The 16,963-nt window shown below is 45.9% G+C and overlaps 2 protein-coding genes across 5 annotated transcripts; both read left to right on the top strand.

Moving 5' to 3' along the window:
• Positions 1 to 61: 61 nt before the first annotated feature.
• Positions 62 to 6,090, top strand: PTGES3L (prostaglandin E synthase 3 like). 4 transcript variants are annotated; one of them, XM_014551024.2, is made up of 7 exons: positions 66 to 247; positions 835 to 970; positions 1,077 to 1,143; positions 1,250 to 1,348; positions 2,897 to 2,986; positions 3,709 to 3,762; positions 4,257 to 6,090. In XM_014551024.2, the coding sequence occupies exons 1-7, from the start codon at positions 226 to 228 to the stop codon at positions 4,290 to 4,292; spliced, it is 504 nt and encodes a 167-aa protein (XP_014406510.1). In that variant the 5' UTR covers positions 66 to 225; the 3' UTR covers positions 4,293 to 6,090. The 4 variants fall into 4 exon arrangements, with proteins under 4 accessions (XP_032313153.1, XP_014406510.1, XP_014406507.1 ...); XM_014551021.2 differs by having other exon boundaries at positions 68 to 476; positions 857 to 970; XM_014551025.2 differs by having other exon boundaries at positions 79 to 476.
• A 1,054-nt stretch (positions 6,091 to 7,144) lies between these two features.
• Positions 7,145 to 16,106, top strand: LOC102513932 (alanyl-tRNA editing protein Aarsd1). Its single transcript, XM_006175160.3, has 12 exons — positions 7,145 to 7,279; positions 7,430 to 7,561; positions 9,237 to 9,396; positions 10,641 to 10,698; positions 11,139 to 11,295; positions 11,390 to 11,506; positions 11,726 to 11,856; positions 12,276 to 12,342; positions 12,529 to 12,620; positions 13,084 to 13,138; positions 14,553 to 14,647; positions 15,871 to 16,106. Exons 1-12 carry the CDS (start codon positions 7,241 to 7,243, stop codon positions 16,004 to 16,006), a joined length of 1,239 nt encoding a protein of 412 aa, XP_006175222.2. The 5' UTR covers positions 7,145 to 7,240; the 3' UTR covers positions 16,007 to 16,106.
• The last annotated feature ends 857 nt before the right edge of the window (positions 16,107 to 16,963 follow it).

Here is a 16,963-nt window from a genome sequence, read left to right as displayed (position 1 = left end):
AAACCCGGAGGAGGGTGGGCGGGACTCAGACGTCACCAAGTTAAGACGTCACTCCAAGCGGGCCTTCCTTCGGGATTTAATTCCGCCTTCTGGCTTTTCTGTTGAGCGCCTGCTGTGAATCAGGCACTGCGTGTACTAAATGTTGGAGGAACAGGTGAATGAAGCCGGGGACAAATCCTTCCATATGTATCAACTCTAGTGTAGCCTTTGCCCTGATCTCGGCGGATGGGTCGTCTGTTCCTAACCTGTACGTTTCTGGATACCCCAAAATGGGAAGGGCTGCAGGGACTATGCTCTCCCAGAGTTTCTTCGGAGTGCGGATCCCTTGGCTGTAGGGCCACATTCCACCTGCCTTTAAACCCTTCCCCCGACCATAAAAGGAGAGGCAGCTGCTGGGGGTGTCCCCAGGATCTAAAGATAGCGGCCCTTCTCTTGGACTCCAAACGCCACGGGGCAGCGGGAGCCGCCATGGCACGGTAAGTGCTTCTGGCCTCCCCTTTGCCTGGAGATTACTTGCCCCCACGTTTTCTGGGCGCTCCAGGTTCTGCGAGGTCCCATGGAAATCCCGGTCCCCAGGTCTCAGTAACTTTGCGGTAGTGAGGGGAAGTGTGACCTGAACGTTGTCCGTAACTCCCCACCTCTCTACTCTCGTACTTCCGATTCTCCCCAGGTTCACCCTCGCGGCACACACTCACTCCCATCACTCCCCTTCCACCCGCTTCTGTCCTACTTAGCTCCACTTTGACAGTGATGTAGCATAAAACGTCCCTGTATTTTCCTCTCCTTCCACCTTTCCCAAATGCCCTCCGTCTTTCCTCTCCCACCCCTATGAAGCCCCACCTCAACTCCTCTTCAGGCAGCATGCCCGGACCCTGTGGTACGACAGGCCCAAGTATGTGTTCATGGAGTTTTGTGTTGAGGACAGCACCGATGTGCACGTACTCATCGAAGACCACCGCATTGTGTTCAGGTAATAGCCCCCCACTCTAGAGGGCCTGGTTTCCCAGAAACCATCCCTTCTTCTAATGCTCCCACACTCAGCCTCCTGCATCTCCTCAGCTGCATTGTCTCCTCAGCTGCCAGAATGCCGATGGAGTGGAGTTGTACAATGAGATTGAGTTCTATGCCAAGGTGAACAGCAAGGTAAGGGTGGGGTGGGACAGTAAGGTCTGGATGGGATGGCTGCCTGGGAAACTGGAGATTCATTCTAAACCTCAGACCCTAAGAATGAAACTCTCTTATCTGGCAGGACTCTCAGGATAAGCGCTCTGGTCGCTCCATTACTTGCTTTGTGAGGAAATGGAAGGAGAATGTGGCCTGGCCCCGGCTCACCAAGGAAGATATCAAGGTAGGTGTGTGGGGAGTGCTGCTCTTTCTCCTGGGCTTTCTATGTACCCAGGTACCCAAGTTATGTCTGAGACTCACTCTTGGCTCCTTTCCTACCAACATTCAATTACTCACCAGGCTCTCCCTGTTTGACCCCCTAAAAAGTCTTGAATCCATTATTTCATCTCTTCCTAATTTGGCTTCTTCCATTACTGACTGAGGTTTGTAACATACTTTCAGCCCCACCCCCAATCCATCCTCTGCATTGCTTGCAGGGTGGTCTGTCTAAAACACCCATTTGACCCTGTCCCTCTTCCACTTAAGACCCTCCAGTGGCTTCTTCCCTCCTTAAAGTTGAAAATTGGCTGCCTGCTGGCTGGCCTGGCTCCCACATTTGTAGCAATCTTTACAGTGTTAAAAAATTATTTTGATTGGTTACTGACATTTCAAAATATGGAGATTTCACCTAAAAATCCAGATTCTCAGCTTCTCTCGGAAACTGGAGACTCTGGCCACACTGGTCTAAATTGCTAAATGCCTAGAGTTGGAGCTCAGAATGGGGCAGGGGCTCCACTTCACTTTACTCCTTTTCATTATCTCCCTAACACTCTTGGCATTTGAACTGATAGCTTCTGCCATTTGGGTTGAAGTCCAAGCACCACAGCATGGCATACAAGCTCATGACCTGGCTATTCCTTCCTTCTGCAGCCTCATATCCCCTTACTCTCTGCCTAACACTTCACATTCTAGCCACAGCAAACTGCTTGCATCTCTTTTCAATGCACCAGGCTATTTATCTACCTCTGTACCTTTGCTCAAGCTCTGCCTTCTTCTTGGAAAGTCTCCATCACCACTACTTTTGTCCATCTAATCCCTGCTCTTTCTAAAGACCGTGTTACTACTCCAAGAAACCCGGGTTCCCATAGCTCCTTTCTGGGTTCTTGTGATATCCCCCACATAACCCTCTGTCACACTTTCCCCCACTGTCACATTTTCCACATTGTGTTACAATGATTTATTTACATTTCCCTTCCCTATTTGCTTCTTGATGGCTGGGACTGTGTATTGAACATTTTAATAATCACAATGCCAACCTCAAAATCTGGCCCATAGTGTGTGTTCAATAAATATCTGTTGAATGAATGAGTGAATAACTTCTTTCCCTATCTAAATGTGGGAACTTGGAATATGGGCCTCAAAGGGTTGTCTCTGATCCTAGGGAATGCAGCCTGGTTGACTCCTAGGATGCTTTATGATACAGTTATCTTCCCAGATGTGTTCTCTCTCTGGTCAATCTACACCTAGAGGGGAAAGTTTCTATGCTTTTCCATCCCCTACAATGCCTGGCAGTGTGCTTGGCACTTAGTAAGCTTCTGGTAAATCTTTGCAGATGATGATGATGACATGGCAGCCTGGAGGGGGGTTAGCCAAGGGGTGCTGTTGGGAAGATAATACCCTCATTGACCCTCTTTCCCCCAAGCATGCTCCTGTACACGTGCCCACACTCAACTATACACTTCTGCCACTGCCTTCCTGGCCTGTGACTCTCTCTGTGCTTTCCCTCTTACAGCCAGTGTGGTTGTCTGTGGACTTTGATAACTGGAGAGACTGGGAAGGGGACGAAGAAGCGGAGCTAGCTCAAGTGGAACATTACGCAGAGGTAATGCTGTTTTCTGCCCATTGGAATCATTCTCTGTGGCTCTCTGCACACATGGCTCTGGAGGATGGTCATCAGGGCTAGGCAGAGGGACATGAGCTCCCCAGGCAGGCTGCTCGTTGGTGCTGACAGTCTTTACATGTTTTGGGCAATGTTTATCTAGTAGGGATGAGAGAAATGAATATTCTGTTAGTGAAACTGTATACATAGATTCACTCACTATTCATAGAGTCCAAAAACGTTTGGCAAAACCTTTTCCTACTTTTGTGTAATTCTTATTCTCTCTTCTACTTTCTTTGTGTGTGTGTGTGTGTGTGTGTGTGTGTGTGTGTGTGTGTGTGTGTGTGTTTCCTGAGCCAGAGAACTTCATGGGAAGCTCAAACTACACAGTATAAAAATCACATCATAAAATAAATTATCATAAAATAATTCACATCATAAAGTAAGTTCCCAATAAATTGTATACTGCCATATGGCATTTAGTTTCAGAATTTCAGCTACTGTTTATTCAAGTTGCAAGACCCTAACCTGGATTAGCAGGGAGGGTGCTGTGTGTATGTGTGCTTAATTTCCTTTTAAAAAAGGGATCATTCCAGTGATGTATTAGGAACTTTAAAGCTGAGGCAGCTGTTTGTCTGTGACCACTTGTTTTTGGTCCACAGATATGCAGATTGCTCTTCTGTAGCCCCTCTTTTCTTTTGTGATGACTTTTCTCCTCCCATTAGCTGTTGAAGAAGGTTAGCACCAAGAAACCTCCTCCTGCAATGGACGACCTGGATGTAAGTAAAGCCTGCTTCTCAACCCTTCGGTTTCCTTTTAGCCCTTAAAAATAAGATACCAGAAAGCACCTGTCCCATTCTTAAGCACATAGTGGTTCTCAGTGCATGTTAGCCAAATCTGAATTTGACACAGGAGGTCCTATGTTCTTCTCCATGCTATAGAAAACTCTAGCAAGACCCTCCTCCCTTCCGTCTCCCCCTCTTCTTCTCCAGTCTGGTGCCTGGCCCTACTGACTGTCTTTACAGCTGTAAGGACCAGTAGCATTCATTGAAATTCTGACACAAAATGCCTGGCCCAGCGCTGTTTATTGAGCACCAGTGGCTTATTTTATTATCCAAAATTTAAATCCTTCTGTATCAGCCTCCCAAGAAGTTGTGTAATTCAGAAAATCACCAAAGAAAACTTGGAGAGCTGGAGAGAATAAGCAGCATTTGTGAACACAAATGTCTACTCTTTGCAGATTCTACAGGTGACTTTTGTCTTTTTTTTCTAGGATGATTCTGACAGTGCTGATGCAACAAGTAATTAACTTTCTGTGACAGCAGAGCTGGGGAGGAAGCTGTGGCTGTCTTCCAGTCACTCTGACAAGCTAGGGCCTGGGACTTTGTCAGTTCTTTGGCTGCGTACCAGGGTCCTCTGGGACCTCTGAACTTTTCGAGAAGCTCTTTATTAAGGGCCCTCCTTCATGCTCTGTTTCTTCTTCCTAGGCACTTGACTATGGCTGCTGCATCAGATGGTGGGAGAGATGGGTGGGACTTCTGGCTTCCTACCAACTGACTGTCATCTTTGCATTTGGGCCACTCATTAGGGCTTTCTTGAGTATTTGAGCCTGTGTCTGTGGTGGGGAGAGGAGGGGTAGAGCAAGAGCCAAAGAAGCAGCATTTAGATTATAATAAATCTCTAGGAACTGTTCTCTGTCTCCTTCTTGTACTTCTTCCTCCTGGAGGCAAACCACTTCCCCCTCTCTAATTCCTCTCAAGGGGAGGTGGTGTCAGAGATTATGGCTCCCACTGTAGAGATTGGGAAAAAGATGTTTGGAGTAACTTCTAACCAATCTGGGGGACTTCCCCATGCCCAGATCTATGCTCTGATTTCTCAGAGCAGAAACCAGCCTTTCACCATGTGGCTAATACTGCCACGCCTAGAACTATCCAGAAACCTACCTCAGCTTCCTGCATACTCTAGAAATCTTTACACTTTCAGACGTAATTGTTATATTAGTTAATGCCTATGTCTGTTTACTCCTCCATTCATCAGCTACCCTATTCATCCACAAACATTTTTTGAGTGCCTATTGTGGACTTAAACCATGACAAACAAAATGCAATACTCAGACTTTGCCCTTGAACTCATGGCAAAGTACAGAGGTTTGTTTAAAAAAATTAAACTTTAAAATTTATATTGGTAATATATGGACATAGTTTTAAAAATTCAAATGATATTGAAGGGTGTAAAATTTAAAGTAGAATTTTCACTCCCTCAATAGGGATAACCACGGTTACCAGCTTTTTCAATAAATTTTTATTTACCTGTGTCTACATCTTTATATCTATATATGCTCTACACATTATAAATTCTATAATACTTATCATTTATATTATATAGTTATATAGTTACATATAAAACAATATATAACATATGGAACATAAACATATACAGTATCACGTATTGTTTATATACAGTATATATATATATATAAATTTAGCACATATATAGGCAAATGCAGTGTGTGTGTACACAACAGGAACATACTGTGTACATCTTGCACCCTGCTTTTTTTCACTTAATATGTGTTGGACCTCCTTCCAAATCAGAGTACATAGATCTAACTCTTTTATCATGGCTACATGGTATTCGATTGAATACATTTTCTGTAATTAACTGGTTCCTTATAGAGGGGCATTTAGGTTATTTTAAGTCTTTTTAAATTTTCAGACAGTGCTGCAGTGAACATTTAAAAAAGTAGATCCTTACATATTTGGCAAGAATATCTGCCAAATTTCTAGGGTAAATTTCTAGAAGTGGAATTGCTAGGTCAATGAGTAGATACATGTAAACATTTTGATAGCTGTTGCCACGTTGCTCTGAGATGAAATCACACGAGTGTTCACTTCCACAACAAGAGTGGCCCATTCTCCAAAACCTTTTAGTTGTTTGCCAAGATAAAAAATTATACCCGGTTTAATTTGCTTTTAATTATGAGATTGCTTAATTGTTTAATTTCATTAGTGATTAATATTTCTTAAATGTGCTCTGTCCATGTCTTTCGCCCATTTTGCTATTTACATTAGTTCTTAAACTTAAAAATAAAACTTATAATTCAAAGCTGTATTTGTATCATGTTTTACAACTTACTACGTGTTTATATATTACCTCATTAACATTTTTGAACCTTATTATCATCCTTAAAAAATAATTAGGTCTTTTCTTCATAGGTGACCATATAGGTCACAATAAGTGGCAAAGTTGGGGCTTGAACTTTTATAGCATATGTCCCCTTAACCACAATTCTGAAAACCAAAAAGTCCAAAAACCTACTTAAAAAAAAATTGTCACCGAAATTCATTTAGCAGCAAAATGTGACCTAACATGATATGAGGCTATTTATAGTCCATTCCATTTAGTGTATTTATTTCTCTGCATAAATATTAATGCGTTTGATTACACGGCAATGCTCCAGAGTTCCAAGTGGAATATATTACGTAACACATGGGTATGCTCTGCATTACCGCTTAAAATCGGAAAAATCCTAAATTCTGAAACAGCTGGAGACTTCAAGCTTTTTATCAGTTGATTTAAAACAGCAGAAAGTTAATCTTAACTTTTACTCTGTTTAACGTTTTAAGTACTGACTGCAGTTTAACTTCTGTTAACCCCTTTATCTACACTGTCCAATCCAGTAGCACCGGTCACATGTGGTTATTGAGTACTTGAAATGTTGCTTGTCTGAACTGAGACGTGATTTAAGTGTAAAATACACAGTGGGTTTAGAAAATTGTGTGCGGGGGGGGGATCACTTATTTAAAAATACCCATTACATGAAAATAGTATTCTGGATATGCTGACTTAAATAAAAAGTATTAATATATGTAGCTTGCATTACATGTCCATTGGGCAGCGCTGCTGTGCATCCAAGTCGATACCATTCCGATTTCGACGAGGTGGGCTTCCGCAGGGCCGAATTACGTATATCCCTGAAGCCCAGTGAGGTCAAACTAAGTGATTTGACAAGTTCAGGCCGCAGTTTTGTTTTGTCTCATCTTCCGGTTGTTTCCAAAAACTCTTAAAACAGTTGCTAAACAACGCCAAACACCTGTACATCGCGTTTTCAATAAGTTTGTCCAAACCACACCCCGTTCTTGTCCTCTTGCGTCTGCGTAGAGGCGCGCCCGGAATGAAGATTGTCCCACTTCGCTCTCCGTCCGCCGCTAGGCGTTTCGGCGTGCGCGGATCCCGGCGTCCTGGGAGATAGCGGCGATGGCGTTCCGGTGTCAGCGGGACAGCTACGCCAGGGAGGTACGGCCGGCGGGGCGACGGACTGATGCTCCGAGCGGACTGGGCGGTGCTGGGAAGAGGGCGCCGCGGGGAGGGAGCGCCAAGCTGGAATCAGTCTCGGTGCGCTGCGGGCTGGAATCGGGACTGACTTTTTCATCCCTCTTTCTGCAGTTCACCACCACCGTAGTCTCTTGCCGTCCCGCGGAGCTACAGACCGAAGGAAGCAACGGCAAGAAGGAAGTGCTGAGCGGTTTCCAAGTGGTGCTGGAAGACACGCTGCTTTTCCCCGAGGGCGGGGGTCAGGTACCAGGCCCGCCCGTCACTGTGACCCTCTCCCAAGGAGCTCCTAATTCCTTTCTGCTCAGGTGGAAAAGGCTCTCATCCCTCTCTGTCCCAGCTGTAAAGATTGCAGATGGAAATTGGTTCAGTTCAGTTCATTTGTTCATTCGATAGATATTTACCAACAAATACTCAGGTAGTCATAACACATGGTGGGTACTATTTCCAGGTTCTAAAGGTAAAGGGTGAACAATAAAGTGTCTCTGCATGCATAGAATATTTATTGGAGAAAACGGGCAAAATAGTGAATAGATAAATAGTATGCCAGCTATGATAAGTGCTATAAAGAAAATTAAAGGTTGATGGAAAGAGTGATGGGGATGTTCTCCTCCTAGGTAAGGGGCAAGTTATTTCAGTCGAGACTTAAGTGAAGTGAGGGATAAGCCATTGCGATTATCTAGTGGTGCTGGTTGGGGAGGGGAAGTATTCCAGGCATAGAGAATAGCAAGTGCAAAGGCCCTGAGATAGGAATTTGCTTAGGATGTTTGGCGTGGGCTGAAAAACTTTCCCCTGAAGGAGCACAACAGAGGGCAGAGGTGCTGTGATGAGAAAAAGGACAAGGTCCAATGTGAACAGGGGAAATGATAATAGCACCAAAGTTGGGCCCTTGGGAGAGGCTTTTCTGGCAGGGAAGCCTGAAAGAATCAGACAAGTCTAGTTCACTGCAAATAGTCCCATGTAGTTGGAGCCTGTGGTGTGTGTTGATGACAGGTTGGAGATGACCTTGGAAAGGTAAGTGCGGGCCAGTTGGGAGGGCCTAGAAGGATATGTTAAGGTATGTGGAGTTCACTCAGGAAGCTGTGGTGAGCCATGGAGGTACTTAGGCAAAGAAGTGACTTGAGAAAACATGTTCAGTAAACTTGACTGTGAGAAAGCTCCAGTTTCCTATCAGTGTTGTCACTGCTACAGTGATTTTTCCCAGTATGGAGGTTTTTTGATCTGCTGAAGGAAAACCTGTGACCTCAGGTATCCATAGCAGGTCTCATTTTATTATATACTTCTCTCAAGAAGTCTCTCCTGATTCCCCTTTCCTTTGAGCTCCTCTAGAACATCATGCTTTTTTGTATTATGGTGCATCATAGATCATAATGCAATTGTCCATTTGCATATCTGTATTCTTCAGACTCTTCAGTTCCATGAGGGACCATGTCTTGTTTACATTGTATTCTTGGGCAGACACTGTGTCTTGTAAGCAGTTGATACTTTGTAATGTTTGATATTTTCAAATGAATGAATATTTTTGAATTTAATTCTGGTAGCAGTGCAGAAGATGAAGTGGAAGGAGAGGGAAAAATTCAGATCATTTTAGAAACTGCTGAAAGACAAGAATCTAAACCAAGGCAGTGAGAATGAGGATTAAACTTTGGGTTTTACTAAAATTTTCATTGCTTTAGTTACAATTTTTGTTTTAATTCTGTCATTCTGTTCTGAAGAACAAAATATATAGGTGCTCAGTGTGAAGAGGACAGACAGTTCCCTCATGGAACAGTGGACCACCTCACTTGGCATTGCCTCTTCCCTTAGGGAAGCTCAAATTCTGGGTGTGTTTCTCACATACTTTCCTTAGAGGGTCTTTGTATCCAGAAGTTAGGGTGTGCCCTTCATCCCACCCTGATTATCTTTTATTTCTTTTCTCCAGCCTGATGACCATGGTACAATCAATGACATCTCTGTGCTGAGAGTGACCCGCCGTGGTGCACAGGCTGATCATTTTACCCAGACACCCCTGACGCCTGGGACTGAGGTCCAGGTCCGTGTGGACTGGGAGCGGAGGTTTGACCACATGCAGCAGCATTCAGGTAGGTGGGGCGGGATAGGGGACCAACTGCAGGGGCAGTTGCCATGTGTAGGAATGTCATGATGATTGAGATGTGGTTTGGGTGCCTTAGGAATTAACCTTTTGGAAGAGACAGACGTATTCAGAATCAGCTCTGATTCAGGCAGAATGCGGTAAATGTTATAAAAAGCAATGTGAACGGTAAAAATATTAGAATAGCTGCTGGTTTGAGGTATTACTAACTTCCCACTTGATATCTTTATCTTGATGTCTCATAGGCTTCTTAAACTCCAAATGTCCAAAATGGAATTAGGAAGCCACCCTCTCCCCCAGACCTGGTCTTCTGTTGCATTCTCTTATGTTCAGGGCACGGCATCAGCATCCACCCAGTTGCTCAAGTCCTGGAAGTCCATCCAGACACCTCTTTGGGGATAGCCAGTTAATCTGAGTCCTGTCGGTTTATTTTCTAAATACTTCTCTACCTGCTTCCACTGTCAACACAGTCACCCTCGTTCATGCTCATTGACTTTCCCCAGACCTCTGTAGTAGCCTCCCAGCTAGTCTCTCCACATCCAGTCTTGCTTCTTTGCAGCCCATTCTCCACAAAGCAGCCAGAATAATATTTAAAAAATGAAAATCCAATCAGATCACTCCCCTGCCTTTAAAGCTATTCAGAGGCTTCCTGTAGCTCATGATGAAGCCAAACATCTTGTCATGGGCTGCAGGACCTGCCTGGTCTGGTGCTTATCTACTGCTCCAGCCTCATCCCGTTCCCCTCCCTCCCTCTCTGCATTCTGGCCATGCTGGCCTTCTCTCGATTCCTTGAACACCTCCTGCTTCTCTCCTTCTTCAAGGCCTTCAGTTGTCTTATTCCGTCTGCCTTCCCAGTTAATTCCTTCTCTTCTTCCTCCTCTTCGTTTTCCCTGTCATCAAACAGGGATAACGCTGCATCTCTAGAACCAAGCTTGCATGTAGTGGGCAATTGGTTTGTTGAATGAATGAATGCAGTACATTAGAATTCTGCCATTGCTGAGCTACGTTGCCTTTGCATGTTATTTGATCTTTCTAGGCCTCAGTTTCCTCATTTGTGAAGTGGCATCATAAAGCCTCTTGCAGAATTCTCTTGAGGATTTTCAATAAAGTATCTCTCAAGAGTATTCCCCAGCACCTGGCAGGTCTGCAACAGGAGAATTTCTGTGATAACATTGACATTGGGATTGGGTGGCTGTCTGGGCTTCTCACTCTCTTCTCCTGTCTCCTGCTCAGGACAGCATCTCATCACTGCGGTTGCTGATCATCTGTATGGTCTGAAGACAACATCATGGTGAGCAGGAGGCAAAGACTAATTGCCAGGCATGGGTCCCTGACTGCCAGCTCCTTTCCCAGCAGTGAGCCGGGGGCAGGAGGATAAAAGGGTGGTGTTCAGAATCTGGTGTGCTCTCTTCCCCTTGATGATGGGGTGGTAGGTATCTCATGTTTGGATAAAAGAAGAAACATCTGCCTTTGCTTAGGAAAGACCATGGAACTTGGAGCCCAGTGACCTAGGGGGTGAATCCCGGCTGCATGACCTTGATCGTGTTCCTTAATAACCCCTCACCTGTAAAATGGAAATGACATTCCCTACTTTGCAACATTTTTGTGAGGATTAAATGACAGCATTTACATGACCATGCTTAGTAAACAATAAACTTCTAGGTATCATTATTATTGTCCTCATCCAAATCCTGTGACCTGCTCATCCAAATCACTCTGCTGCTCTGGCAGGGAGTTAGGGCGGCTCCGGAGTGTGATTGAGCTGGATGGCCCCTTGGTGACTGCGGAGCAAGTAGCTGCCATTGAGCAGGACGTCAATGAAAAAATCAGAGATCGGCTGCCGGTGAATGTGCGAGAACTAAGCCTGGATGATCCCGAGGTGGAGCAGGTGAGGGGAGATCCGGGGGTGGCTTCCCTAGAGTGGCCCTCCCAAGGCTCCTCATCAAAATTCAGCCAGCTCTCCTCCCTCCCTTGTGTTCCAGGTGAGGGGCCGGGGTTTGCCAGAGGATCATGCTGGGCCTATTCGAGTTGTTACCATTAAGGGCGTTGATTCCAACATGTGCTGTGGGACCCACGTGAACAATCTAAGTGATCTTCAGGTAGGTGAGGAAGGACCCTTGAGTGGTTGGGAGCGTGGATGTCGGGAGTAGGGGGTCACATCAGGGTTGGGAGTGATGGAGGGAGATGACTGGAGGGGTCCAGAGTGAAGTCGTGCCTTTGTTGTGTCCAAGCTTGTCGAGTGGTCTCAGTCTCTCCTCCCCTTAGGTACAGCAGCCACGACGGTGTATGCATGTGCATTACCCCCTTGTCTGACATAGGTCATTAAAATTCTGGGCACTGAGAAGGGGAAGAAGAACAAAACCAACCTGATCTTTCTGGCTGGGAACCGGGTGCTGAAGTGGATGGAGAGGAGTCACGGCACTGAGAAAGCACTGACGGCTCTGCTTAAGTACGCCCCCTCCCTCCGCCTCCTGTTCTCAGCTCCCGGACAGCCCAGAGCTTAGCATTCCCACCTGTAAGGTAGACAGAATAATCTCTTATCTCTGGGGCCGTAACATACAATCATGAATGATGAAGCACTTTGGTTAGTCAATCAGATGCACACAAAATGGTTTCTTCCTTTTTTAAATCATTCTTTATTTTTTTAAACGGAGGTACTGGGGATTGAACCCTGGACCTTGTGCATGCTAAGCCAGTGCTCTCCCACTGAGCTGTTACCCTCTCCCCTGAGTTCTTCCTTTATACCCTCTCCCCTAACTGCCTGAGCCTCCTTGGAATGTCCCCAGTTCCCCATCTGGAGGGAGACACACCATCAAGAAGGGCATCATAGATTTATGCCCGATACCAAAAACAGTTTTCCTCTTGCAGATGTGGAGCAGAGGATCACGTGGAAGCAGTGAAGAAGCTACAGAACTCCACCAAGCTCCTGCAGAAGGTGGCTTACCAGGGAGGGGGAAGAAGACATGGCTTGGCCTAGAGTAGGCTCCCCAGGCTCAGCCCCTCCGCCTAACCAGATGGGTAGTGGGTCCGTGTAGGCAGGGAGCGAGGAGTGGAGAAGGAGACGGTTCTCTCTCTGGTTACCTTTGTCCCGCTGTCAGCTGAGTTATGGCATCCATTTCAGAACAACCTGAATCTGCTCAGAGACCTGGCTGTGCACATCGCATATAGCCTCAGGAACAGCCCGGACTGGGGAGGTGTAGTCACATTACACAGGTGAGAGACGGGCCAGGGGTGCTGGGCGTAGGGCTCGGCCTCTCCCTTATCCGCACTGCATAGTGGGTTTGCTCTCTGGTATTCTCAAGGCTGAGAAGACCCTAAGAGATGTGTCACCTTACAGATTTCCTGGATTTGACATAAACATCTTCACTGTAACGCTGTAACTTTCATTAATACCTCCGCTTATCTCCACCATCTAACCATCATGTCCACCATTTCCCCGGGTGAATCCTGTCTAAGGGAGACAAATACACAGCTTGTTACAAAGTGCTAAGGCCGAGAAGGTTGTTGTGCTGGCCCTCAGCTAGCACCCTCTTTCTCTGCTAGGGCGGTCTGGGACATTGCACAGCAGGAAGCAGTGAAGCCAGCCTCACCAGGGAGGGTAGAGGAGGAGCTGGGCTCCCTGCGGTTTTCCAGCACACCTCCATCTGGGATCTCATGTCTGTGTCCTTTGTTTTAGGAAGGAGGGCGATTCTGAGTTCATGAATATCATTGCCAATGAGATTGGGTCAGAGGTAAGAGGAGCGTGAGGGTCTCTGTCCACACTAGGTGGAGACCAGAGTGAGGGGTGTCAGGTTACATGGTCACATGAACCCATGAAGAACAAGGAGGAGTTCATCCAGTGCTGTTATCTCAGCACTTAACTGTGAGCCAGGCTCTGTTTTAGGTGCCAGGCTCGGTCTGTGGTAGTAACCTTGCTGGGGCTGTGACATTTTACCAGCTCAGAACTCCTTTTATCAGAATTGGAACTCCTCCATGTGCCACCCACAGTTGTGGGCCTGACTTCAAGGGTTGGCAAGGCCCTTCATGCCCTTTCTATTTTCCTTTGCCTCTGGCTTCAGCCACCCCTCCCGTCCTCACAGTCCAGAGCTTAGTGGTTTCTGGGTCTCTCTTTTGCATTTACTCTGGAAACACTTTTTGGAATATCTCCTCTAGGCCAAGCAGTTTGTATATCTCTTCATGATTCTGTGTAGGAAGTATTGATTCTCAAGGAGCTCACGCTTTAGTCTGGGAGACAGCCGTGTATTTGACATTTATAATTTAGGATGGTCAGCGCTAGAAGCAGAGGCTGGGGAGGCTTCAGGGGAGGGGGCCTGGAAGACTGCTTAGCGGTCATGGGCAGACAAGGGAGCCAAGGCGGCCAGGCAGAGGGAGAAGAAAGATGGAGGTTTGGGTGATGGCAGGCACAGGGTGCATGGGGGCGGCGAGGTGGCCAGGCTGCAAAGGTTGGCAGGAGTCAGATCATGAAAGGTGTTGCGGTCAGCAGCCTTTTGCCCCTTTCTTAAATGTTCAACCTAAGTTCCTGTAGTCATTTTCAGAAAGTTTCTTGTCCCTAGTGGGCCAGTGTGGATGGGCTGCGTTATCATTCATCAGGAATATCACTTGTGGTTTAGGGGAGGAGAAAACCTGTTCTTTTAATTGAGATACAGTATATAATGTTGTGGAAGGTGTGCAGTGCATTGGTTTGATACATTTATATTTTGCAATATGATAGAAATTTGTACTTGAGATTGAAGAGGGTATAGTTTGGGGGGTGTTGACTGCATATCTTTAAATATCAGGGCTTATCTTCTTGTCTTTTGTCCTATAATGGAAGAATTCAGCCGGCAGGAAGAGGCAGACGGCACGCACTCGGAGGATCAGAAAAAACTGGTTTATTCCGCACTGGTGCTGGCTCAGCAGAATCACCTCCAAAGGCTGAGCACCTGGCTCGGTCTGATTGCCTTTTATACATGTTAAGCTTCCAGGTATTAGGGACCTTTCAGGCTAAGTGCAGTAAGTTTCTCAAAGACTGTTCCTGGCTGATAGCAAGCAAGATTACAAAAGCTAAGTGCAAGCAACGGGTGTTTATCTTTACAGAAGCCAACGGCGTGACAGTGCAAGCAACGGGTGTTTTATCTTTGTTTAACTTTCCTTCCTCGATTCTAGGAGACCCTGCTGTTCCTCACTGTAGGTGATGAGAGAGGCGCTGGGCTCTTCTTACTGGCAGGGCCGGCCGAGGCCGTGGAGACCCTGGGGCCCAGGTAATCTTCCGTGAACTGCTCCCCACGGGTAGGAGAGCCTGTAACCCTAACCTGCTCATGCAGCCCTTGACTGATGAAAAGGGCTGCACATCTGCATCTCATTTTGATTCACATCACAGCCGTGTGAGGTTGGTCAAGCAGAAATAACGATCACCAATACCATTCCCAGTTTCACAGGTGAGGGACGGCATGTCACATGCCTGAGGTCTCACGGTTCAAGTGACAGAACTGAGACTCCAGCCCAGGTCTTTTGGCTCCAAATCTTACGTGCCTTGTGTTATTTCTTTTAGAAATTGAAACTCATTAAGTGATACATAGATACAGATGCTGGATTCTCACCAGGCAGGTGAAGCAGGTGGTTAAGGCCCCAGCAAAGCAGAAGCACAGATTTGGGGGAAAAATATTTTAAGATTTTGAGACTAAATCAGAAAAGGCATTGATGTAGTTGTTATAAAAAAATTCGAACTTTGTTGGACGTCTTTACCCTTATATTATTGTTTAAATTTTTCATTTTAAATTAAAAATTAAATTTTAAATTAGATACGGAGGTAGAGTGCCCCATATTCTTTCCGGCATTTAGGGTTTCTGAAGCCCTGACTGGCTCTGATGAATACGTGTTCCCTGTAAAACACTGAAAGAAAACCCAAGTATTGAGAGCAATGGTTCCTGACAGGAGGCCAGATGTGGCCTATAGACTGATTTGGCCTGTGTGTTATTTTAAATTTCCAAAATTAGTTGCTACATTCTGAAACTAGGAGATTTTTACTTAAAAATACAGAGTTTTAGCTTTTCTCAAAAAAGGGGAAAAAAGGGCACACTCTGGCAGAGCTGGGCCCACATTCCCGCGGGGTAGTGGCTGCAAGGAAGTGAGCAGCGGCCTCCCCCTTCAGACAGGACAGGCTTGTCCAGGGGCCACAGGCCCACCTTTCTCACTCAGCCCCAGCTTGCTTTGCTGCTGTTCCCACAGGCCTTTCTGTGTACCCCTAATTACACTCGTCCTGCTTCCTGGAAGTTACCATAATTTAGCCCAGTTCTAGACACTTCTGTTTCCCGTTACTCACTCTTCTGATAAACATGGTATGTGTATTTTTGTGCATGGGTTCGAGTATTTCTGGAAGCCATCTGCTCTTCCTTTCCCTTCCCCCAGCCCATGGGGAAAACTTCAGGGATGCCCTTGGTTTTCCCTTGAAAGTCTCTTCCCTGATGGTCTCTCTGCTCCCCAGGGTGGCTGAGGTGCTGGAAGGCAAAGGAGCAGGGAAGAAAGGCCGCTTTCAGGGCAAGGCCACCAACATGAGCCGGCGGGCAGAGGTGCAGGCGCTTCTCCAGGACTTCATCAGCACGCAGAGTGCGGAGGAGTGAGGGCTCGGGCCTCCCTGGTCCTCCCTGGTCTTCCTGCCAGTGGCGGTGGGCCTCCTGTGACCACAGAGCCTCTTGGACAATAAAATAGTTCGGCTTGAAATGATTGTGGTACTCTGTATATTCATATGACGAATGACAGATTTATACAGTATATTCCAGTGTGCTAATGCAATAAGTATCTTTATGAATAAACAGCTTTCTAATTCATTTCCTGTTAGGTATCCCCCACACGAGAGTGCTGTGTTGATGAAACGTGCTGATTTATCTAAACGCAGCAGCAGTCTTTCTGCAAGGCCGGAGGCTCAGTTGAGGGCCTAGACTGCCCTTGTTTTCTTTTCTTTCTTTCCTTATTTCTTTACCTTGTCTTGTGTTTTAGAATTAAAAGGTATCGATGACTGTAAAAAGGTCAAGAAACCACAAAAATATATAGTAGAAAGGTGTTCCAAGTCTCTTACTGAGGCAGAAAAAGATACCAGGCAAGACTGACCCAAAGAAAACTGGTGGCATTATTAATATGAGACAAATGAGAATCATTATTAGAGATCAAGAGAGACAAGTGATAATAAAAGGAAGATAAAATAGTTCTAAGTTTGTATGTATCTATTAACAGCCTCAAACATAAGGCAGACATTGACAGAGCTGAAAGGAGAAACAAATCCATAATTGATGGAAGATTTAAATTCATCTTTCAGCAACTGATAGAACAAGAGGAAGAGTTATCTTGAGGTTAAGAGCATAGACTGGAGTTTCACAGACCTGAGTAGAGATCCTGGCTTTGCACATCTATAGGTGATAAAACTATAAAGACAAACAAGGAAGTGCTTTTAAAAGTCAGGACAGCATTTAGCTTGGAGGGGAGGGAGTGAAGCGGGATGGAGAAGGGACCCGAGGTGGGGGTGGGAGGGTGGTTTCTGGGGTGCTGGCTATGTTCTGTTTATAATTACACATTCTAGTCTA

This window comes from Camelus ferus, chromosome 16 (genome assembly GCF_009834535.1).
Source record: "Camelus ferus isolate YT-003-E chromosome 16, BCGSAC_Cfer_1.0, whole genome shotgun sequence".
NCBI lineage: Eukaryota > Metazoa > Chordata > Mammalia > Artiodactyla > Camelidae > Camelus > Camelus ferus.
The sequence above is the reverse complement of the archived record's forward strand: the minus strand, read 5'-3'. Positions and strand labels throughout refer to the sequence as shown.